A 25891-nucleotide genomic window follows, 5' to 3' on the forward strand; every position below is an offset into this window, starting at 1 on the left:
TTTTTTAGTATGCCTACTAGAGATTATTAATAAATTGCCAGCAGTTTCCAATAAAGGTCCGGGTGGGTGTTACCAGTTGGAGGGCGTGTCCCTGCGCAGTCTGACACTATTCAATCAATGCTGCCAGTGTCAGACTGTACATGCACACACTCCTAACTGGTGAAACCCACAAGGACCTTTACTGAAAACTGCTAGCAATTAATTCATAAGTTCTAGTAGGGATAATAAAGGAATGGCACATCATAGAGCCATAAGAGAAGATGCTCCAGAATTTTTATTTCATAAGGACCACAAGTAATTATAAAACCAGACATGTCAGGAGAAGTGACGGGTGTTCTTTGAATTTACCAAATCTAGAAATGCACAAAAATCACAAGTTCCTTAAACAAAACTCAGAATGGACCTTATTCTGCATTGAGAGCTCTACCAAACGAGCCATTCCTTTATTAATGTTCACTGTTCAATTTTTAAGGCTTTAAGGTTTATTAATATCTCTGTATAGGAGGGCATTTTCTGACCATATCCAGATGTAGCAGTTTCTAAACTTGAGTGCGATACCCCGTCAAAGTGTGATATCATGTCACAAAAGCCATTGCGAACCACATAAAAATGACAATTAAAAATTCTTACCATTGTTTGAATCAAGATGAGGATTGCTGCATCAGTAATTCAGGATGTGTGCAGTGGCCACTAGGGGGTGCTAACTACATACACATTTATACAGTTAACATTAACCCCTTCCCGAGATATGACGTTACAGCGGGAAGTGACTTCCCGCAAATTGACGTACCAGAACGTCATGATGATCGGGCGAGCACAGGAGCTGTGTGGGCCGGATCAATGCAGGGGCCCAGCTGTGACTGGTCACTGGGCCCCTGATGTATTAGCTGGCATCGCTGTAAAAGCCAATGCGATATCCTATTAGGTGAACGCCGTAAAAAAACAATGCCAGAACAGCCATTTTTTTTGTTACCTTGCCTCACAAAAAGCGTAATATAGAGTGATCAAAAATCATATGTATCCCAAAAAAACTGTCACCTTATCCAATTTCAAAATGGGGTAACTTTTTTGGAGTTTCTTCTCTAGGCGTGCATGAGGGGGTCTTTAAATGTGACACGGCAACTTAAAATTATCCCAGTGAAATCTGCTCTGCAAAATTCATATGTTGCTCCTTCCCTTCTGCTCCCTGCCAAGTGCCCATACAGCAATTTACAACCATGTATGGAGTGTTTCTGTAAACTGCAGAATCAGGGTAATAAATAATAAATTTTGATTTGCTGTTAACCCTTGCTGCCTTAAAGTAGAAATGGCTTAAAATTGAAGATCTGCAAAAAGAAGTGACATTTTGAAATTTCTCCTCTATTTTCCTTTAATTCTTGTGGAACACCTAAAGGGTTAACAAAGTTTGTAAAATCATATTAGAATAACTTGAGGGTGTACTTTCTAAAAGGGGGTCATGTATGGATGGTTTCTTTTATGCAAGCCCCACAAAGTGACTTCATAACTGAATTGGTTTTGGAATTTTTCTTAAATGTTAAAAAAAATATCTAAAATTGTACTCCATCTACCATCCAAAAAATAAAATAGAATAAAACAACATTTACAAAATGATGCCAACATAAAATAGACATATGGGAAATGTAAAGTAATAACTATTTTATGTATCACTATCTGTCTTAAAAACAGAGAAATAGATTTTTTTTAAATTGAGAAGTTTTCCAAATTTCTAGTAGATTTGAGATTTTAATATTTTTTTTTATAAATAAAGGTGAAATATATCAACTCAAATTTACCACTGTCATGAAGTACAATGTGTCATTAGAAAACAGTCTCAGAATGGCCTGGATAAGTAAAATCATTCCAAAATTATTACAACATAAAGTGACAAATGTCAGATTTGCAAAAAAAATGGCCCTGTCAGGAAGGTGAAAACTGGCCCTGTGTAGAAGGGGTTAAACTCAATCACAGGAGCATGGTCACGGGTGGTGGATATGCTGTGGATTTTACCCACTGGAATTGGAAAATCTGCATCAAATACATTAGCAGAAAGGTGAATGAGGTTTTAAAAAAATCTCATCCACTCACTGCATAAATTGTACCTAATGTACAGATATTAAATCTGGAACATGTCAATTTATACTACAGATGTCTTTCTTCACCGATTTCACTCTTTCCAATGCAGAGGGTAAAATTCATAGTAAATCGGCAGCCAAATACTCGCCAAAAGGACTAAATGACTTTATGCACCAAAATATGTTTTGTGGAGACATACCCTAAATCTTTACAGGCCACTCCCCCTAGTGGCTACAGGTATCACAGCAAGCAAGGAAGGAGCTAAACTATGAGCCTTGTAGAAATTGTATTCCCTTCATAGGATATATGTTACTAACGGCACCCAGTAGTTTATGAATGAGCATAGGATATTCGATACGATATTAGCATTTCCCTTCATCTAGCACATATAGTTGTTGTTGATTAGGTGTCCCTCTCATGCATACAGTTATGAAGCTTGATCACTGCACAGAGACTGCCTGACTCCTGAGTGCAGAGCCGTACTGCCCCTGAGTACTGCTTTAGGCTACTTTCACACTTGCTTTGTTAATAGAGGTCCGGCAGAGGATCTCAATACTGAAAGTAAACGGATCCGTTTCGATTTTGCAAATCAGGATGCATCCGTTCTGTTAGGATGCCATTGCGTGAAATCAAAACAGAAAAAAAAAATTCCGTCACTAAATACATTGAAAGTCAATGGGTTACGGTTCAGTTTTTTTTAGGCTCCGTCACCATTGACTTACATTGTTTTCAGTGACGGATCAGTTTTTTTCTGTTTTTATGACCAGACACAAAATCACAGCTTGCAGGTTCACAAAATGGAATGCTGCCGGAACGGAAGACATCCTGATGCATCCTGAACGGATCTCTTTCCATTCAGAATGCATGGGGCCAAATGGAAACGTTTTTTCCGGTATTGAGATCCTTTGCCAGGTCTCAATACTGGAAAATAACAACGCAAGTGTGAAAGTAGCCTTACAGACTTGGTAGGACTTCATGTGGAAAATATTCTCCCCTAGAAGAACACCTTCATACAGAGTCCAATGCGGAGCACTGTTATTTTTTTAGGGCTCTGTACAAACGAGTCGTAATAGAGCAATTTTAATAAGCCCTTAAGAGGCAATTTCATTGTGACATTTATGGCATATTAATACGATATGCCAGAAATATCCTTTAGATGTGGGTTCCACCTCTTGGACCTTCAATGTGAATTGAGAAAAAACGCGCACGTGCAGCTTTCTCCATTCACTGCTATGGGACTTCTGAAAATAGCCGAACCCTTCTGAATGGAGGGGAGGCTGCACAGACATGGTGTCATCTCCATTCACTGCTATGGCACTTCCAAAAAGAGCTGTGTTCCATAGTAGTGACCAGAGAGGATGCTGTGCATGAATAGTATGCTCTTTCTGATTATTCCTGGGATAAGAGAGGATCCCACTTGATATACCATAAATGTCCAGATCGAAAGTTGTAACTATTATGTTGCACCTACCAGGCTCTTTCTTCCTGGTTACAAGGGTGGAGAAGACACAACATTACTAAGCATCTATTCAGGAGTCTGAATAATCCAAGTGACTTATAAAGCATGGGCAGTAAGGGTGGGCATATTGGTTATCATTTAACTCTATCAGCAGGGGCCATGGGCGAATTGGCCATAGACCCTACAGGGAAATTTCCCAATGGGCCGATCCCCAGGGGGCCACTTAATCCGTCTTCTTGGCTGTCAGTAAGGTACATAAAGATCTGATGCTCTCAGCATTAATTCATGTAGGAGCATCAGGCACAGCTTCATACTGTGCAGTAGTGTTGATCGAGAATATTCTAATCGCAAATTTTTATCGCGAATATTGCCACTTCGAGAATTTGCGGATATCTAGAACATAGTCTTATATCTTCGTAATCGCGAATATTCTAGATTTTTTTTCATCAGTACCCATGATCCCTTAACTGATTCTTGCTTGCGGGCCAATGAGAAGGCTGCAATATCTTTGACTTTAGGAGTAGTGTATTGCAAATATTTATTGTGAATTTTCCAATTGCCAATTTTCGCAATCAAAAAAATAATGACTAGAGATGTCGCGAACATAAAATTTTCAGTTCGCGAACGGCGAACGTTAACTTCCGCGAATGTTCGCGAACGGGCGAACCGGGCGAACCGCCATAGACTTTAATAGACAGGCGAATTTTAAAACCCACAGGGACTCTTTCTGGCCACAATAGTGATGGAAAAGTTGTTTCAAGGGGACTAACACCTGGACTGTGGCATGCCGGAGGGGGATCCATGGCAAAACTCCCATGGAAAATTACATAGTTGACGCAGAGTGTGGTAAGTTGAATTCGCAATGCGATTAATATAACCTGTATTAATCGCATTGCGATTACAACTTAGATCTGAGTTCCTAATGGTTGTATTGCTAGAATTGACGAATATAACGAATATAGCACTATATTCTCAATCTTCGTTATATTCGAGCAATACAACAACCATTAGGAATCCAGCTCTAAGTTGTAATCGTAATGCGATTAATATAACCTGTATTAATCGCATTGCGATTACAACTTAGTCAAATTTGTGACACTGCAGCTTCAGAATGAATCTAAGATGGATGCTGTCCTTGCTTTTTGATAGGAGGTGGGAGGGTCTGGGAGGGAGGGTCTGCTGCTGATTGACTGGAATGTGTCTGCTGACTGTGAGGTACAGGGTCAAAGTTTGCTCAATGATGATGTATAGGGGGCGGACCGAACATCGCATATGTTCGCCCGCCGCGGCAAACGCGAACAAGCTATGTTCGCCGGCGAATAGTTCGGGACATCTCTAATAATGACGAGATCGTGAATTCTTGAATTCGCCCAAATATTCGTGAAATATCGCAAATCCAAATTTTGCCCCTGCCACTCATCACTGCTGTGCAGTATATTGTGGTGCACTGTGGTATTTGGTTCTGCTGGGGAGGTATTTTATTCTGCACTATGGTACTGTTGGCCTCGCCTACTTCTGTTGTCCTACCTTCTGTAAATTTGGATCCACCTACAAAATGGGGTCACTTTTATTTTATTTTTTCCAGGGCTACTTTAAGTTCCCAGTCCACCCTTGGCAGGGGCATAGTTATAGGGTTGCAGAGGTATCAGTTAGATCCAGACCAGATACGTCTTTGCGGTAGGGAGCCCAAAGATTTATCTGCCCCGTTAGAAGACACCAGAATAGCACATTTAGGTGCAGGACCTTGTTACAAATTTGCATTGGGGTCCTGGCGTTTCAAGTTACGCCCCTGATGATTTGGAAAATTTTTGCATAAGGTTTGGTCTCTGTACTGAGACCCTTTATTAGGGTGGGTTCACACTAGCGTTAGGGATTCCGTTACGGCTTTCCGTTCTAACATGGTTATAACGGAAAATAACGGAATCCATAAGAAGGAAGGACGAATCCGTTCATCTGCCCATAGACTTGTATTATGACGGAATGCAAAACGGAAGCCTTTAGAAGGCATTCCGTTTGCTCTCCGTCCTAATAAAAGTCATTCCGTCTTGCATAACGGGACCCAGACGGATCCATTACGCTTTCTCATAGACTTCTATTAGGACAGAAAGCAAACGGAATGCCTTTTAAAATCTTCCGTTTTGCATTCTGTCTGGCCATTCCGTTATGTTCCGTTTTAACCATGTTATAACGGAAAGCCGTAACGGAATCCCTAACGCTAGTGTGAACCCACCCTTATTATGTTGGAAATAAGATGCTGATTTTATTTTTTTTTCAATTTCAAGGTGGTTGTCATTTAACTTGCACTAAGCTGACATTTACTTGTCAAAGAGGAGAAATGATACTTTGTTATCCGAGTAAATGAAAACTGTTATAAGGTTGAAAGAGCAAAGCTCATTGCGCCCACTTTTATGCTGCTAATGCAGAGCGATTGCCGGGTTATCTAAGACGCATGTAACATCTGCTGGACCAGATTTCACAGGTTCTTTGAATTGTGTGAAGGTCTGCTTCCCTTTACCAAGAGTAAAACGGAGCACGCATCTGTCATAATTGGGTCATGATTGCTTTGGCAAATGAATGTGAAGATTTCCCTGCACCTGTACTTTTATGCACCGGAATTATCTTATCATTAGTAGACACTTGCGACAAGTAACAAATATTCCTTGATTTAATAACTCTCGTATTGAAAATTGCAGGAACATCCTGAGATTTGATGTTACAATGTGCATATCTCTCATGTGTACTGAACATGGATATGTTTCTACAAAATGTAGCTCACTTTTGTCATCACTGATACAATGTATCAAAGAAAAAAAACATAGCAAACCCATGTAAGGCTGCTTTCACATCTGCGTTTTCCTTTCCGGGTTTTGAGATCCGTTAGAGAATCTCAAAAGCGGTAGGAAAATGCTTCAGTTTTGTCCCCATTCAATGTCAATGGGGACAAAACTGAACAAACCAGAGCAGAGTTCACCAGAATGCATTGTGTTCCGGTTTGTTGTGTTCCCATGCCGGATATAAAACCGCTGCAAGTGTCCGTCATGGGATACAGATCAAGATGGATCCGGCATGAAACACAATCTACAGGTGAAACTCAAAAAATTAGAATATCGTGCAAAGTTCATTTATTTCAGTAATGCAACTTAAAAGGTGAAACTAATATATGAGATAGACTCATTACAGGCAAAGTGAGATATTTCAAGCCTTTATTTGTTATAATTTGGATGATTATGGCTTACAGCTTATGGAAACCCCAAAGTCTCAATTTTGAGGTGCCCTTTGCTCAGGGGGTATGGGTTAATTAGCTGACGAGAGTGTGACACTTTGAGCCTAGAATATTGAACCTTTTCACACAATTCAAATTTTAAGCTGCATTAATGCAATTCCTTTTAAGTTGCATTACTGAAGTCAATGGACTTTTGCACGATATTCTAATTTTTTGAGTTTCACCTGTAAGTCAATGGTGCACAGACACAAAAAGAAAAAAGGATGCGGTGCCCGTTTTGTTCATTTTCAATTCTGAACAGATGAAGATGGTTGTATTATTGACCTGGTTGGTGCTCACTTGAAGAGAGAGCTGACAGAATTAAAACTATAGGGGATCCATAAGTTGTGGTAGAATTGAGGTCTTGGAGGCCCAATGGCTCTTCTACAACAAGTGGCATGTGACAATTAAAGGGGTTGTCTTACCTCAGCAAATGGCATTTATCATGTAGAGAAAGTTAATACAATGCACTTACTAATGTATTGTGATTGTCCATGTTGCTTCCTTTGCTGGTTGGATTAATTTTTCCATCACATCATACACGGCTAGTATCCAGGGGTTACAACCACCCTGCAATCCAGCAGCAGTGGTCGTGCTTGCGCACTATAGGAAAAAGCACCGACCTTTCCGGTGGCTGAGACTGTGGAAAAATGGCATAGACAGGCATGCGCGGCAGCTCCCATCCCGGCCACCTCGGATCTGTGTTGCAGGGTGGTCGTAACCCCTGGATACGAGCAGTGTATAATGACATCAAAAAATGAATCCAGCCAGCAAAGGAGGTAATATGTGCAATCACAATACATTAGTAAGTGCCTTGTATTAACTTTCTCTACATGATAAATGCCATTTGCTTTAAGGGCCCTGCTACCGATTTTTGAAGGGCTTTAAAGGGGTATTCCAGGATTTAAATTCTTATAGCCTATTCTTAGCACAGGCCGTCAATATCAGATCAGCGGTGATCCGACAATTGTTTCAGAGTAGTTCCGGCCCCGGAACTTGTCACTGGAACTACACAGCTCTCTTCATTGCATGATAGTGAAATCCTGGAATACCCCTTTAAAGGGGTCGTCTCACTTCAGAAAATGACATTTATCATGTAGACAAGGTTAATACAAAGCACTTACTAATGTATTGTGATTGTCCATATTCCTTCCTATGCTGGCTGGATTCATTTTCCCGTCACATTATACACTGCTCATATCCATGGTTTCGAGCACCCTGTAATCCAGTAGCAGTGACCGTGCTTCCACGCAATAGGAAAAAGCGCCATGATAAACGCCAGTTGCTGAAGTGAGACAACCCCTTTAAGAGCAATCTTTATGTATCCTTATTCACACCATAATCGGATATATTCTTATAAATCCCCAATATTTTTCTCTTCCATTTTTAATTCTTTGTAGAAGTTATTTATTTATTTTTTTTCAGTTCAATTCTTTGCGCTGTAAAACAGAATTACTGGCGAACTTTACTTTCCATATCAAAAGTGAAATGCTGGAGGGGAAAGAATTGATTCAATCTTTATGCTCTTCTTGAACAGACATTTTCAATGCAGGCAAAGAAATGTAAACATTTTATAGGCAATTAAGTAGCAGTAAAACCATTTTATCCCTTTCTTCTTCTTTATGAAATTCTTTATGCTTCCTTTAATTGTTTGTATCAGAAAATAGTAGAGAGGCATCAGAACTGGAGTTATGTGTATGGGGGATATTATTAAAAATGCAATATCGACGTGAATATCCTCCTGTTCAGTAAAACAATGGCCCCCCCAACAACGCTGCAGACACACCATGGAGGCTGCGCAGGTGAATAAATGACCCAAACTATCCCGTTGGCAGCCACCAACCTCCTACTCCACAGTGCCTGTATAGGAGTTATAATGTTTCCTAGGTCCGATTTAGAGGGTAGCAATGGACAAATTTGGGTCTCCACTTGATGCCCTTCATTTTACATCAACATAAATCTATAGACCCCAGTTAATATTCAGTTTTGACTCCCCAATAGATCCACCAAATATATGATATGGCCCTCAGAGGCTGCATAAAGATTATATTATTCTCCCCAATATCAAATTCATTAGGTCACTGTGACAAGCAAATGTGTACTATAGGGTACAACATGGGACGGCTAATGGGGAGCTTGAGGCCCTGACTACTTGGTCATATGGAGCCCCGATATTTCTGATGGTGGTCCTGAAAGCCATTCACACAATGAAAGTAACTTCTGCCTAATCCTCAAATTACTCTCCTATTTATAAAGGTGCTTTGTATTGGCCAACTTCGGGTAATTAAAGGGGTTATCCCATGGAGAAATAGTCTACATTTTTCAAAGCAGCACCTGGATCTGAATACTTTTGGAATTGCATGTAATTAAAAATGTAATATAGTCACTGAGTTATTCAATAAAATGTATCTGTATAGCGCCACCTGCTGTTTGTGCTTTTCCTTATTTCACTAAGGTGGTCACACATGCTCAGTTCTACCCTTCAATTGCCACGGCAAGCTCTATTTTCTGTAAGATGCAGCATTGGGTGATAAGGCTGAGTTATGTGTATTGATCTTTCCATATGAAGCTTGCCCTATGGTCCCATATACTGTTACTGTACATGCCCCTCATCCATGGCACGTGAGATTACCTTAGAGGCCACAGATAAGGGACTTTATTTTACAAAGTACATTAATACCTATTAACCCATAATTATCAGCAGTAGCCTTACCCATTAAGTATATTTGCCGAACCTTCTCCATGTCTGTTATGGCAGTGGGTGTAGAACCACTGAGTTAACCAACTGGTTTGACTTTGGGCTAGACCTAAGAGCGCTATTCTGGCAGTCCCCTGGTTTTCACCTTTTAACCCCTATACAGGGATCTGTATTTTGCTGCAGGGGATCCACCAGGCTGTTAACTTCTGGAGTAGTCTTTATGTGGTTAGCAGGGACACTGGTGTAGAGCACCAAGGGGTCAGGCAAGATTGATGCTAGGGACCGACCAAGGTGAATGCTGGCAGAGTGTGACTGTAGGTCAAGGTGCCTGAAATACCCCATTGGCTGGTGAAGATTAGTGTTGATAGCAAATATTCTAATCACAAATTTTTATCGCGAATATCGGCACCTCGAGAATTTGAGAAGATGTAGAATATAGTGCTATATATTCGTAATCACGAATATTCTAGATTTTCTTTTCATCAGTAACCTCCCTTCTTGCTTGTGGGCCAATGAGAAGGCTGCAGTGTCTTTGTCTGAGCTTAGCAACATCCCTAGCAACCAATAGGAAAGTTGCCTGCCCCTTACTATATAAGAACCAACCCCGCAGTCGTTTTTTGCAGTTCTGAGAGAGACAGCAGTGACATGGCTGTGCTCTGTGCTCTGCTGTGTAATTACATTAGATAGTTAGCTCATATATATAATGCAGATAGTGGGAGATGGTCAGTGTAGGTTAGATGGTGATATAGTGTAGCTGATAGGTCTGCTGTCCATACATACATGCTGCAGACATAGTGCTGTGATGTCACATGTTCACAACAATACTTACTGCACCAATCAGTAATATGTAGTCAGACCGGATAAAATGTGAAGTTTGCACGTATTGTGCAAAAAATATGCGCATCATTAGTGCCGCATTGCACAATCGCAAAAATATTGACTGGATATCACGAATTCTAAAATTCGCAAATTTATTGCAAATATTATGCAAAACAATTTGCGAAATATCGCGAAGACGAATATTGCCTATCCCGCTCATCACTAGTTAAGATTAGGATGTACTCTGGCCCTTTAAAGAGCTGGAGGCAGTGCGCTCAACAGGAAGGCAGAGGTAGAGAGATTTTGCTGGCAAGCAGGCCTCAGCCTTTGTGGAGTAACAGAGCGGCTCCAGCGGGCTGGCCCACCTATAAAAGGACAGAGGGAGCCAGGTCAGGACCGCCGGGCAGGGTAAATGGAGGAGCGGGAGCATGTCTATGTGATGTTAATGTCAAAATCCAGACTGTTGGATAATCTACATGTATTGTGCCATGGATTCTGCATAAGTACTTCACTCTGTGAGTAATGCAGGTACAAAAATACCCCTGGGCAACCTCTAAGGATTTATTATATCATGGTAATACAGTGTGACTGTGATCGCAGTCTTTAGATTCTCTGTAGGTACAGTAACATTATACTAGTTACTACTAAATATAATGATAATTTCAACCATTGTCTCATTAAAGACCAGTCCGTGCATATTCATGTGTACTGTTGATTATTCGAAGGCTCCTTTAGGGAAAGGTTCGGCAGTAAGATAATGAGAAGACAGAGACAGCATTGTAATGCAGACAATTAGGATTATAATTGCACTGAGAATACAGTGTAATACATTGTTAACTGGCAAGAACACTGTCAAAATCTGCTGAAAGTTTTAGTCTCTCATGGTTTTGTATTGCAGGTGGAGTTTATAAAACATCAGTGAAAGCAAAGTATCTAAAAGGGTGTACTTATCATAAAGGCAGGGCCGTATTTAGTTCATGCTGCCCTAGCCACTTTAGTGCCCCCCATCCATTATTAGTCATAGAATTTAGAGGATGCTCCCTGGGGTGTTAGCTATCCTTCCCAACTCCCTCATGTGCATGCATACTTAAAGTGGTTCTCCAAGAGTGAAGAAAAAGAAAATACTTATATATTACTTTATTATAAATATATTCCCAAATACGTTTCATTAGTTATAATAATCATTTGGAGAAATAAAATGGCTGCCATCCTATTAGTACAAACAAAACCAGTCCTAATCACACAGGAGGACAAGTTACTTCAGACCACTGAGCTACAGAGCTGCCTCATGCTCATCTCCTACTTGTCAGGGATTATGATCCTGAATACAGTTGATTATATCTTCAGCTGAATCTCTGTAGGAATGGAGTCCATGAGGAGACATGAAGTACAGAGAGGACGGATGGGACAGACTGTGGTAATGGGGGCTGTAGTAATGCAGAATGCATATAAGTCTTTACTTAGTCTTTGCTATGGTTCCTCCTTCCATCCCTTTCCAAGATTGCTTGTGCCACTTGGAAGCATTGTCTACCTAAATTGTTGCGTTTGGTTTGGATCCCAATGCTGACTGTTCAAAGAACTAGAAATGTATTTAGACATAGTGAATAACACTTTTCTGTGGTGTGACTTTTTATTCTTTTTGGTCATATACACTGATCAGCCACTGACAGGTGAAGTGAATGAAAGTGATTATCTTGTTACAATTAGGCAGCAAGTGAAGAGTCAGTTCTTGAAGTTGATAAGTTGGAATCAGAAAAAAGTGGCAAGTGTAAAGGTGGATTTACATGTGTAGATAATCGGGCAGATCCTGCTGTAAACGCTCGTTTCCGACAATCTGCCTGTGTGAAGGTGCAACAGATCATCTGCCCTTTCATCAGGTGAAACTGACATTTGTGCAGGCAGATAAATTATCGTTCTGCCCAGAAACAATGCTGCTGAACAATGTAGGATGAGGGATCGCAATAGTGATTCCTTATTCTCATACTGTGGAGGTGATTGCTGCATGTAAATGCAGAGCTTCACCTCCACTGAGCGAGCAGCCGAATGTCGGGAAGGATGCTTCCTTCCCAACAATCTGCTGCTCATCTGGGTGTGCAAAAGCACCTTAAAGGGAACCTGTCACCTGGATTTTGGGTATAGAGCTGAGCACATGGGTTGCTAGATGGCCGCTTGTACATCCGCAATACCCAGTCCCCATAGCTCTGTGTGCTTTTATTGTGTAAAAAAAACTATTTGATACATATGCAAATTAACATAAAAGAGTCATATCTTACTTGTGTGACCAGAGAAGAGTCATATTTTCAAGCTCTGACTCATCTCAGGTTAATTTGTATATGTATCAAATCGGTTTTTATACAGTTGCAAGAAAAAGTATGTGAACCCTTTCGAATGATATGGATTTCTGCACAAATTGGTCATAAAATGTGATCTGATCTTCATCTAAGTCACAACAACAGACAATCAAAGTCTGCTTAAACTAATAACACACAAAGAATTAAATGTTACCATGTTTTTATTGAACACACCATGTAAACATTCACAGTGCAGGTGGAAAAAGTATGTGAACCCTTGGATTTAATAACTGGTTGAACCTCCTTTGGCAGCAATAACTTCAACCAAACGTTTCCTGTAGTTGCAGATCAGACGTGCACGATGGTCAGGAGAAATTCTTGGCCATTCCTCTTTACAGAACTGTTTCAGTTCAGCAATAGTCTTGGGATGTCTGGTGTGAATCGCTTTCTTGAGGTCATGCCACAACATCTCAATCGGGTTGAGGTCAGGACTCTGACTGGGCCACTCCAGAAGGCGTATTTTCTTCTGTTTAAGCCATTCTGTTGTTGATTTACTTCTATGCTTTGGGTTGTTGTCCTGTTGCAACACCCATCTTCTGTTGAGCTTTAGCTGGTGGACAGATAGCCTTAAGTTCTCCTGCAAAATGTCTTGATAAACTTGGGAATTCATTTTTCCTTCGATGATAGCAATCCATCCAGGCCCTGAGCAGCAAAGCAGCCCCAAACCATGATGCCCCCACCACCATACTTCACAGTTGGGATGAGGTTTTGATGTTGGTGTGCTTTGCCTCTTTTTCTCCACACATAGTGTTGTGTGTTTCTTCCAAACAACTCAACTTTGGTTTCATCTGTCCACAAAATATTTTGCCAGTACTGCTGTGGAACATCCCGGTGCTCTTGTGCAAACTGTAAAAGTGCAGCAATATTTTTTTTAACAGCAGTGGCTTCCTCTGTGGTATCCTCCCATGAAATCCATTCTTGTTTAGTGTTTTACGTATCGTAGATTTGCTAACAGGGATGTTAGCATATGCCAGAGACTTTTGCAAGTCTTTAGCTGACACTCTAGTATTCTTCACCTCATTGAGCAGTCTGCGCTGTGCTCTTGCAGTCATCTTTACAGGACGGCCACTCCTAGGGAGAGCAGCAGCAGTGCTGAACTTTCTCCATTTATAGACAATTTGTCTTACCGTGGACTGATGAACAGCAAGACTTTTGGAGATCCTTTTATAACTTTTTTCAGCTTTATGCAAGTCAACAATTATTAATCGTAGGTCTTCTGAGAGCTCTTTTGTGCGAGGCATCATTCACATGAGGCAATGCTTATTGTGAAAAGCAAACCCAGAACTGGTGTGTGTTTTTTATAGGGCAGGGCAGCTGTAACCAACACCTCCAATCTCATCTCATTGATTGGACTCTAGTTGGCTGACACCTCACTCCAATTAGCACTTGGAGATGTCATTATTCTAGGGGTTCACATACTTTTTCCACCTGCACTGTGAATGTTTATATGGTGTGTTCAATAAAAACATGGTAACATTTAATTCTTTGTGTGTTATTCGTTTAAGTAGACTGTGATTGTCTATTGTTGTGACTTAGATGAAGATCAGATCACATTTTATGACCAATTTGTGCAGAAATCCATATCATTCCAAAGGGTTCACATACTTTTGCTTGCAACTGTACACAACAAAAGCACACAAAGCTATGGGGACTGTGTATTGCGGATGTGCTAGCGGCGATCTAGCAACCCATGTCCTCAGCTCTATACACAAAATCCCGGTGACAGGTTCCCTTTAAGGATCAGAGTGACTTTGATAAGAACAAAATTGTGATGGCTAAAAGACTCGGTGGGGGAATCTCAAAAATGGCTGGTCTTTTGTGATCTTTCTGGTATACATTGATTAATACCTAACAAACGTAGTCCGAGAAGAGAAAACCAGTGAACTGGTGACAGGGTCATGGGGCCCAAGGTTCATTGATGGCGGAATGAAGGTTAACCCACCTGGTCTGATCCCTCAGAAGAGCTACTATAGTACAAGTTGCTGAGAAAGTTTTCAGTAATTGTGTCAGAACACACATGGCATCACTGCTTGCTGGGTATGGAACTGTGTAGTCATGCAGTACTGTACACAATATTAGAAAGGTGGTTTTCATGTTCTTGCTGCTCGATGTAAGCCCTATAGATGCTGTCTGGTGTCTTCTAGCTTTTTCCCTAGTTCTCTGCCACAGAGATATACATATATTTAATCTTCAGTTAAACTTGCAGACTCTTGTATGACAGGCAGGCTTTGCAATTTAGCTACATTGTTCACTGATTGCATTCCCAGTTTGTAATGGATCACAAAACCAGTGACGAGCCATTGCAATTTCACCGACATAATGACAGTGAAATGCAGATGAACTGAGGATTTGGGGGTCTTAAATGAAACATTTTAGGATCATAAAACCTATGATATTTTTTTCTCCCATATCATGTAAGAACTTCAGAGGAAGATCATATTGGACTGAGTCTTTTTTATGTCATATGATGCTTACTTTATTAATCAAGCCTATTATAGTACTTGTGGCAAACACGGCCAGGATAAAGCTAACTTATTTGGTATATAGAATGACATCTTAACCTGGAGAAGACAATTATGCTTTGAAGAGCAGCAGATTAATTTGAAGCTCCTCTGCCCCAATGGAAAATCTGTTACAAAACTTCCACTACATTTGTGGTAATGCTTCTTCTACACCTCCTATTACTACGCTCCTGCCAAACAACATGACCATACCATTGTGAAGGCCACCTTATCACAATTTTCCTGCAAGTGCTGTAAACTGCACTGTAAAGGGGAACATGTGACCAGACCCGTCCATCTCCAGCCTCCATTGGATCTTGTCCTAGTATTGCATAGAATGCTACTAGGCTGTCTCTACCCTCTTAGCTAAAGCCATGATCCATGTCCAACTTTTTTACCCCGATTCATTGACACTTCTAGAAAAACATTTGCATTGGGTTTCCTCCTCTAATCTGAGGAGCATGTGATCTTCTCAGAGATCACCTGCTTGTTGTGGAGTCAACGAAAATGTAACTGAGATGCAAAATTACCCTTGGCCAGAACCCGCCACTCCATTAGGATGGGGGAATGGGACCCCTGTTCTTAGGATCCATGAGGGTCCCAGCAGTCTGACCCCCATGATACTTTAGTGATTCCCAATTCCATGGATAGGGGATAACTTTAAAACTTTAAAACAACCCCTTTCAATATTCCATTCATCATTATAACTTAAATGCTCCCGTATATTGCTCATATTTTTGATCACTTTATTTCATATTACTTTTCAGGGGCTAATGGAAAAAAATATATATAGTGCTTCCATAATGGGAACAATACCTGGTACTGTTTGCTATGATTGGTCCATAATGAAGAGTAAATTGAACACCAACAAGTTCTGCTCATGTTATGCTTTAAGATACAGAATTTCAATTTATCATAGAACTGTCTGACTGTGATCTACAAAGACCAATAATTACTATGAAAGCTATAGCTTCTGCATCTTAAATGTAAGAACATGCTTTTAGCTATATCAAAGCCGTCAAGGCTTCCGGAGAGATAAACAGTTAGAAGTTTATCTAGTGTAAGAATGTACAAGGAATCATTGTGGATGATAGGTACGTGTCACCGAGGTTCCTGGCCTCGGTGGAGTAAGAGCCGTTTTTTATGTGTCAGCAGCAGTTGCTGTTTGACACCTTGATACTTAGTATGGCTGTAATAGCTGATCCGGGACAGCTCTTACTGGGAGTAGTCAAAGTGCTGGGTGGGTGATAACTCCCCATGTTCCAGGCCGAGTTTTGCCATGTATAAAAATCAGCCATCACTGCCAGGTGATGAGGATTACCTCCGACTGACAGTGGAGCTCAGGAGGTCTGTGTGCTGTGATCTGAGGGCTGTGTTGGAATCCGCAGCTTGAGCCGGGCTGGAGTGCTCAGACCCTTGTGAGGGCGAACAGGCTGCCTAACGCCTGCCTGTGGACTTGACAAGACAGAACTTCCAACATGGTGTGAAGTAACACCCGGGAGAAAAGGTGACTGTTTTGTATAGGAACTTTTCATGTGTGTGAACGATCACCAAGCAACTTGCGTTTTTGCTTCGCTTTCACGTGTGAGTAAACGGTGATGTTTTGAACCAAGAACTTGTACTTTGCCTCAGTGCTGCACCCGCTAATTCTAACTACCAGAGCGAATCCCCACACTAGGTTAAAGAATGGACGCAATCTCAAAGGGGTTTTGCAACAAATATCCTACACTTTTCAAACCTAATTCTGAATATGTTTGCTATTACGTGTAATTAATTATTTAGCATAGCCACTTTGTTATTCAATAAAATCTATTAGTATAGTGCCACCTGCTGTTTGCGCTTATCCTTACTTTTCTGTGCTACCTTAGTAATATTGCTGTGGTGGACACACACGCTCAGTTCCATCCTTCAACTGAAAACAGACAGATCTTTTTTAAGAAGTTGTGACAGACGGAGAGAGCTGCTGCAGGAACGACGCACCCTTCTGAGAAAGGACACATCCCCTGAGCTGTGATAGGGAGAGAGCTGAAGTAGGCCGGGCACACACCCAGCTTGAAATAAATCTAGCAGACCAGTTAGGACAATGACTGGGGAGATCTATGGATCCATGTGAGGTACAGGGCTGGTTCTAGCTTTGTTACAAAAGATTGTCATGTGCTACAGTATATGATGTCTAATTTTTATTTTTTACATTAATCATGGGATAATCCCTCTAATCATATATTGTAAATGACAGATGTTGAACGGTATATAAAACATGGCTGCTTTCTTCCAGAAACAGTGCCACATTTATCAATAAGTTGTGTCCAGCACTGTACCTGTGGACAGGTATGGCAATCTTAGTAAACAGCAGCCATGTTTCTCTAATCCTGCCAACTCCTTTATTGATCACATTTGTGTAGTTTACTCTTACATGCTTGTATAATTGTATTATTTAGATGGTAGTGAGACTGAATGAGTGGTTAATTGTAATGTCAATTTTTTTACAGCAACCATCAAGGATCATTCCATTTTCCACAGGTTAGAAGTAAATTGGTTAAAAGCCAAGTCGGTTCTCATCTCAGAATTTTAAATTAATTAACTCCTCTTAAATCTTGATTAAAGTAAAACAGTGAAAGGTACATCTGTGTCAATAGTGTTCGGTGTTCTATTTCCCGAGAGTCCAGTGGGTATTGACAGAAGACTATATTTGCAAGCTTAAAGGGGTATCCCATGTAAAAAGTGAGCATTTGCGGCTACCTTCATTTCCAGCAGCTGTGAAATGAAGCCCCATTCTCTAGATACAATGGACCGACACTTATGGACATTTATGGAATATCCTGTGACTATGTCACACATGTTGAGGTTCTTTTGTTTCCATCATCCTCCCCAGGTTCTCAATATCCCATCCTGCCACCCTAATACGGTGACCGCTGTGCTCCCCAATGCCAACAAATAATATACTGCAGAAACAGTCTCCCTAAAAATACTATTACCACATAGATAGCACCCCTTCAATAATTATTGCCACACAGTGTCCTCAAAAATGGTTGCACCCAGCAAATAGTGCCCCTGTCAGTAACAGCCCTGAAATCATAGTGTCCCCCAAAAATTATTGTGCTAAGCTGATACTGTGTCAAGGTGGCCAGCAAAATAACAGTGCTTCCAAAAGTAAATAGTGCCCCTACAGTGCCACCAATAGTAATTATGTCCCCATTTTGCCTCAAAAGTAATATTGCCCCCTTAGTATCCATAGTAGTAATATTATTCTCCATAGTCCCCCAGTAGTAATAAAGTTCACCATAATGGCTCCCAGCAGTACTAATGCCCCCTGTAGTAATAAAGTCCACCATAATATTTCTTTCTCTGGATATACTTTGATACCCCAGCATACTCAGTGGAAAACAGTCTCTAGACAGTAGATCCTTGATGTCTTGTTTGATATGATGGAAGGCTGAAAGCTTGTTACTCTCCCACTATATGCACTGATGTCTATAGCATGAATATTAACCATATCTGGAAGAAAAAAATCTTGCTTTACAGTGGATAATCTGTATTATTATTAGTTCAAACTATTGCAACTACAAGTTTATAGAAATGTTTTATTCAATTTTTTCTCTCAGAAATACAAAGAATTTGAGAAGGAAGTTTCCATAGAAGAAATAGATGGACTTCAACTTGTCAAAAAACTTGCAAAGGACATGGAGGAGATGTTCCACAAGAAGGCAGAGGCAGTTCGGGTTTGTATTTTTTTACATTTTTTTCACAATGTACCATACTTTATTTACTGACTTTCATGGTGGTATAGTTTGACTGTTGAATAGAGGGGCACCAGTGTTATTAGAGGCGAGTGAATTTTTCAAATATTCGATTAGACAGCTTTGCCGATCTTTGTCAAGAAATTTGATTTGTTATGATACTTCAGCATCTGTGACTCACATTAAGGTGCTCAGGGGGTTAATCCAGGGTTAAAAAATAAAATTATACTTACCTCATCCACTTGATTGCAGAGAGTATGCCTGCCCCTACCTTGATTAAAGAAAATCTGCCAAAGGACCTCCTTTGGCTTTGGGAAGGCAAAAACCTGTAGAAAACTAAAATGAAAAAATAAAATGGAACATTTCACAGTCATTAAGGTCATTAAGGTATAGGTATGGTATACATACCATATTTATGTATATATATATATATATATATATATATATATAGTGGGAAGTGGGGAAAAAATTCAAATTGGGGTGGAATTGGAAAAAAAATGCAATTCCGCCACAGTTTTATGGGTTTTGTCCCTACATCATTCCCTACTGACCTGTCCCCTCTAATCTCTGGGTCAGAACGACTACAGATACCATATTTGTATAGGATTTTTTCTGTTTTAATACTGGAAAAAATCTAAATTTTGAACAAAAATATACTCTGACTTAATTTTTTAATAGTTATAGTCTAGCGAGCTGTTGTACGCTTTTTATCGGTTTTATAGGACACTTTTTGAGTCTGACGTCTATATTTGCAACAAATTTATCAATAAGGTGCGACTTTTGGTAAATCTAACACAAAATAGGCCACCTGTTCCAAATTAGACCTGGCTCAAATCCTGTCTTAAATGATAAGGGTCATTTGCTTTGGATAATCCCCTTTTACTAGAAAAGTTTCCTGATGTGCATGTCCTGCTCCATATAAAGTCAACAGGACTGAAGAAGACATTTGAGGTCATGCTTGGCTGCTTTCATCAGTCCCTTAGCTCAGTTCAAGCTGCTCCTTACTGTGGTCCTTCAGTGAGGAGGAATGGGTGGGGTTCAAGGACTCCTGCCTTTATACAAATAGGGCATGGAATATTAGGTAATTGTATGTTTTACACAGCACAGTACGGGTGGCAGAAGGTGGCTGGTGTGACACAGTGAGAGGTTTTGTCTGGGAAAACAGGTATTTTCCTCCCAGCATGTGCTGCTGGGCTGATTTACAGCCAGGTAAGGTCAAATACCTCCATGGGTTTTGGCAGCACCTGGCTGTCCTTAAATAGGCAGCTGGGCTCAGAAGCCGTGTCTCTGGGTTGGGATCTGGGAGCCTTGTGTCTGGATGAAGGCTTGCTACCTGTTTGGTGTGAAAACAGGTTGGTGCTGCTATCAGCAAGGACTCTTTGAGGCAGAATTGCCGTATGGTGTAAATTACCACCAACACCACAAGGTGACTGTTTGTTTTCATTATGACTGCTTGTTTTGTCACTTGCCTAAAGTGTGAATGAAAGACTGAGCCAAAGAACTTGTTGTTGCCTCTATACTGTGTCGGCTAATCCTGTCTACCAGAGTGAAACCCCACAATGGGAACTGGTAAAAAATGCAATATGTGTCTCCCAGATGGAGAACTATTTTAAGTTTGATTCATGCATGATACAACTGAAAAGAAAAGGCAAAAAAAGTATAATATATAATAAAATAAAAATAAAGCAACAAAAAAGAAAAACTAAACAATAAAACAAAAGCAGTCATAATTAGATTTTTTTTTAACTGCAATACCTAGCAACAGTAATATACAAAAAGTTATAGGATGGTGACATGTTATACACTGAAAGTCTTGTCTGTGTGTTCTCAGATTATAAGCAATGGGCTGTATTTAGCACTTCAGGCTGTCATTTACACAGAGCTGTTTATTGGCCTTTTATGCCATCCACTGCATATGTATTTATGTGCACAATTACGTTATCAAACGGGGATTGGTATTCGAGGTGTTAGATATTGTAAATCTGAAAGCTTTGCTTCTATTTTGAGCTTTTACAATATAGCTGAAGATCAACATTAATGTCAGAGAATTAACAATTTACATAAAAGCCATACAACTGTGCAGATCTTTTTTTATCTGTCTTCTTAGTGTACATTTAGTTTTATCACTGCTTAATGTCTGATGTAGTGTTGAGCGAGCATGCTCGGCCGAACACTAGTTCGGCTCGAGCATCGCGATGCTCGGGATATCGCGGTGTTCGGCCGAATACCGCGTGTGCTCGAGCGCGATGCTCGAGTCTCCTCCCCGCACGTTTGTTGGCTGCTACGCAGCCAATACACGTGCAGGTATGTACTGCCACTTACTGTAATACCGTAGCCATGTTGGTTACTGGCATTAAAGTGATTGGCTGGCCGGAACGCGTCCACTTAGAAATCATGGAGGGGTCTGAAATTCACATTGTAGGTGCATTCCCACTCTGAGAGACAAAAATTCAGGAAATCACATTGTATGATTTTTACTGAACATAAGTATTTGAACGCCTGAGAAACAGCGAGAATTCTTGCTCTCAAAGACCTGTTACTGTGCCTTTAAAGGGATTATGTCACCTCTTTTTACCCTATAGAGATGCGGACATGCACGGCCGTGCTGGGCTCCTTCAAAGGGGGGCGTGGCTGGGCTCCAGAAGGTTAGTGCAGCCCCTTGGGCTCCTTACCAGGCTTATTTACATATATAAAATATTTTTTACACTCAATAAAACCACTCAGAGATATGGGACAGGTATATTGCGGACATGCTAGAGGCGATCTAGCCGTGCATGTCCGCATCTCTATAGGGTAAAAAGAGGTGACAGAATCCCTTTAAAAAGTCCATCTCTACTCCACTCATTAATCTAACTTAGTAGTACCTGTCTGAGCTCTTTAAAGACACCTGTCGACCCCACAGTCAATCAGATGGCAACTACTACCATGGGCAAGACCAAAGAGCTGTCAAAAGACACCAGAGACAAAATTGTGGACCTGCACAAAGCTGGAAAAGGGCTACGGGGCAATTGCCAAGCAGCTTGGTGAAAATAGATCAACTGTTGGAGCAATTGTTAGAAAATGGAAAAGGCTAAAGACGACTGTCAGTCTCCCTCGGACTGGGGCTCCATGCAAGATCTCACCTCGTAGGGTACCACTAATGATAAGAAAGGTGAGGAATCAGCCCAGAACTACAAGGGAGGAGCTGGTCAATGACATGAAGAGAGCTGGGACCACAGTTTCAAAGGTCACTGTTAGTAGAACATTACGCCGTCATGGTTTCAAATCATGCATTGCACGGAAGGGTCCCCTGCTCAAGTCATCACATGTCCAGGCCGTTCTGAAGTTTGCCAATGACCATCTGGATGATCCAGAGGAGGCATGGGAGAAAGTCATGTGGTCAGATGAGACGAAAGTAGAACTTTTTGGTCTAAACTTCACTCGTGTTTGGAGGAAAAAAAAGGATGAGTTGGATCCCAAGAACACCATCCCTACTGTGAAGCATGAGGGTAGTAACATCATGCTTTGGTGCTTTTCTGTGAAGGGGACAGGGCAACAGCACTGTATTGAGGAGAGGATGAATGGGGGTGGTTTTTGGGGGTGAGTTTTAGGGAGGGATTAGCTGCCGTTCTATGTTTCGTGGTTGTGCGTGCCTCTCCGCTGAGATTGGTGATACCTCTACTCATATGATATGCCGTGTAACATTTTATGTTGGAATGTGAGAGGGTTGGGAGACAGAGTGAAGAGGACGGTGGTATTTGACCTTGTGGTTCGTCATCTGCCTGCGATTGTGGCACTACTAGAGACCCATGCAACAGTAGATAGGATTTATACATTGAAAAGGAAATGGGCTTCTCTGGAGTACCACGCTTGTTACTCTTCTTATGCAAGAGATGTTAGTGTATATATTCATCGAGGGATGGAGTTCCAACCGCTAGACAGTTTCATCGATAAAGAAGGGCGATATGTATTTCTTCATGGGTATTGGAAAGGGCAGGAGGTGATATTGGCTTTTATTTATATCCCCCCTCCATTTAAATCAACAGTTTTTTCACATTTAGCCCAATATATATCTACAAACCGGATTCCAAAAAAGTTGGGACACTATACAAATTGTGAATAAAAACTGAATGCAATGATGTGGAGGTGCCAACTTCTAATATTTTATTCAGAATAGAACATAAATCACGGAACAAAAGTTTAAACTGAGAAAATGTACCATTTTAAGGGAAAAATATGTTGAATCAAAATTTCATGGTGTCAACAAATCCCCAAAAAGTTGGGACAAGGCCATTTTCACCACTGTGTGGCATCTCCCCTTCTTCTTACAACACTCAAAAGACGTCTGGGGACCGAGGAGACCAGTTTCTCAAGTTTAGAAATAGGAATGCTCTCCCATTCTTGTCTAATACAGGCCTCTAACTGTTCAATCGTCTTGGGCCTTCTTTGTTGCACCTTCCTCTTTATGATGCGCCAAATGTTCTCGATAGGTGAAAGATCTGGACTGCAGACTGGCCATTTCAGTACCCGGATCCTTCTCTTACGCAGCCATGATGTTGTGATTGATGCAGAATGTGGTCTGGCATTATCTTGTTGAAAAATGCAGGGTCTTCCCTGAAAGAGATGACGTCTGGATGGGAGCATATGTTGTTCTAGAACCTGAATATATTTTTCTGCATTGATGGTGCCTTTCCAGACATGCAAGCTGCCCATGCCACACGCACTCATGCAACCCCATACCATCAGAGATGCAGGCTTCTGAACTGAGCGTTGATAAAAACTTGGGTTGTCCTTGTCCTCTTTGGTCCGGATGACATGGCGTCCCAGATTTCCAAAAAGAACTTCGAATCGTGACTCGTCTGACCACAGAACAGTCTTCCATTTTGCCACACTCCATTTTAAATGATCCCTGGCCCAGTGAAAACGCCTGAGCTTGTGGATCTTGCTTAGAAATGGCTTCTTCTTTGCACTGTAGAGTTTCAGCTGGCAACGGCGGATGGCACGGTGGATTGTGTTCACTGACAATGGTTTCTGGAAGTATTCCTGAGCCCATTCTGTGATTTCCTTTACAGTAGCATTCCTGTTTGTGGTGCAGTGTCGTTTAAGGGCCCGGAGATCACGGGCATCCGGTATGGTTTTACGGCCTTGACCCTTACGCACAGAGATTGTTCCAGATTCTCTGAATCTTCGGATGATGTTATGCACAGTTGATGATGATAGATGCAAAGTCTTTGCAATTTTTCGCTGGGTAACACCTTTCTGATATTGCTCCACTATCTTTCTGCGCAACATTGTGGGAATTGGTGATCCTCTACCCATCGTGGCTTCTGAGAGACACTGCCACTCTGAGAAGCTCTTTTTATACCCAATCATGTTGCCAATTGACCTAATTAGTGTTATTTGGTCTTCCAGCTCTTCGTTATGCTCAAATTTACTTTTTCCAGGCTCTTATTGCTACTTGTCCCAACTTTTTTGGGATTTGTTGACACCGTGAAATTTTGAATCAACGTATTTTTCCTTTAAAATGATACATTTACTCGGATTAAACGTTTGATCTGTCATCTAAGTTCTATTACAAATAAAATATTGACATTTGCCATCTCCACATCATTGCATTCAGTTTTTATTCACAATTTGTTTAGTGTCCCAACTTTTTTGGAATCCGGTTTGTACTAAAAATCAATGTGCCTTATTGGTGGCAGGGGATTTTAATGCGGTACCAGACCCTGAGTTGGACCGGTTCTCTTCACTTTCTGGGCGCGGTCGCAGTGGGTCCCCTTTGACTGCTGTGTGCCAGGAGCTGGCGCTGGTTGATATCTGGCGCTACCTCTATGGCAATAAAAAAATCTTTTCATGTTTCAGCCAGTCATACGGGTCCATGTCCCGTATTGATTTGGCCTTTGCAAGTCGGGATCTGTGCGGTCGCGTCCTGAGGATGAAGTATGAACCTCATGGAATTTCGGATCACTCCCCAGTTCTGATTGTGTTTGTGGAGGCTCCATCCTCAGGAAGAACTTTTAAATTGAACTCGCATTGGCTTGAGGTGATTGGGGAGCAATCCCGAGTAGACCAGGATATTCAGGAATTTTGGGGCTTCAACGTAGGTTCAACACACATTCACTATGTGTGGGACGCGTTGAAGGCCTATATTAGGGGTCTGTACTTTAGCAAAATCCATAGATTCAGAAAGGAATCACGACGAAGGGAAAAACAACTGACAGACTGTCACAAGGAGCAATTCGTCACCCAATTAGGGGAGGCTAATTCTCAGCTTAAGACACTTCTATATAAAAAAAGCACAATACAAGCTTTTATTTCAAGGCCAGAATCGTCTTTGCGAGTCTGGTAAAATGGGCAGGTTTTTGGCTCGTTTGGTGGCCAACCAGAGAGAGGATACCAGTATAAAAGAAATCAGGAATCCACAGGGAACTGGAGTGAGATCCTCAGAGGAGATTAGAGAGGAATTTGTGAAATATTATTCTACCCTTTATAAATCTTAGCCTATGGTTAGTCGTACTGACATGGATCAATATCTTCAACAATTGGTGCTTCCCCAGGTATCTATCCAAGATAGAGAAATGTTGGACCCCCCCATTCTTTTGGAGGAACTCCAAGCGATTCTCCCATCCCTAAAGTATAGTTCATCTCCCGGCCCAGATGGATTGCAGTTCGAAATCTATAGGTACCATGCCAAGTCCCTCCTCTCGATCCTTCTTCAGGTCTTTAATGAATCCTGCGTACTCGGCTCTTTACCACCATCATTTAGAGAGGCAGTGATTGTTTTGGTCTTGAAGAAGGATAAGGACCCATGCGATGTGGGGTCATATAGACCTATATCGCTCCTAAATACGGACTATAAGATTTTTGCAAAAATTCTGGCTGGTCGTCTGAAGAGGGTTATAGCTGATCTGGTACACCCTGACCAGACGGGCTTTATCCCGGGCCGCCAAATACAGTCGAGTATATTTAGGGTCTATCTGAATTTGTCTGTTGGGGGTAGTGTGGACCACTC

General features: G+C 41.1%; 1 protein-coding gene across 1 annotated transcript in view; it reads left to right on the forward strand.

Annotated features, from left to right (window-relative positions):
• The window catches only part of CACNA2D3 (calcium voltage-gated channel auxiliary subunit alpha2delta 3), a 959782-nt gene that overhangs the window by 204542 nt on the left and 729349 nt on the right, over positions 1 to 25891 (forward strand). Inside the window, exon 3 of the mRNA XM_040407724.1 lies at positions 18766 to 18882. Coding sequence (XP_040263658.1) covers positions 18766 to 18882 — 117 coding nt within the window. The remainder of the gene's footprint in view (positions 1 to 18765; positions 18883 to 25891) is intronic.

Source organism: Bufo bufo, chromosome 9 (genome assembly GCF_905171765.1).
Source record: "Bufo bufo chromosome 9, aBufBuf1.1, whole genome shotgun sequence".
Taxonomy (NCBI): Eukaryota; Metazoa; Chordata; class Amphibia; order Anura; family Bufonidae; genus Bufo; species Bufo bufo.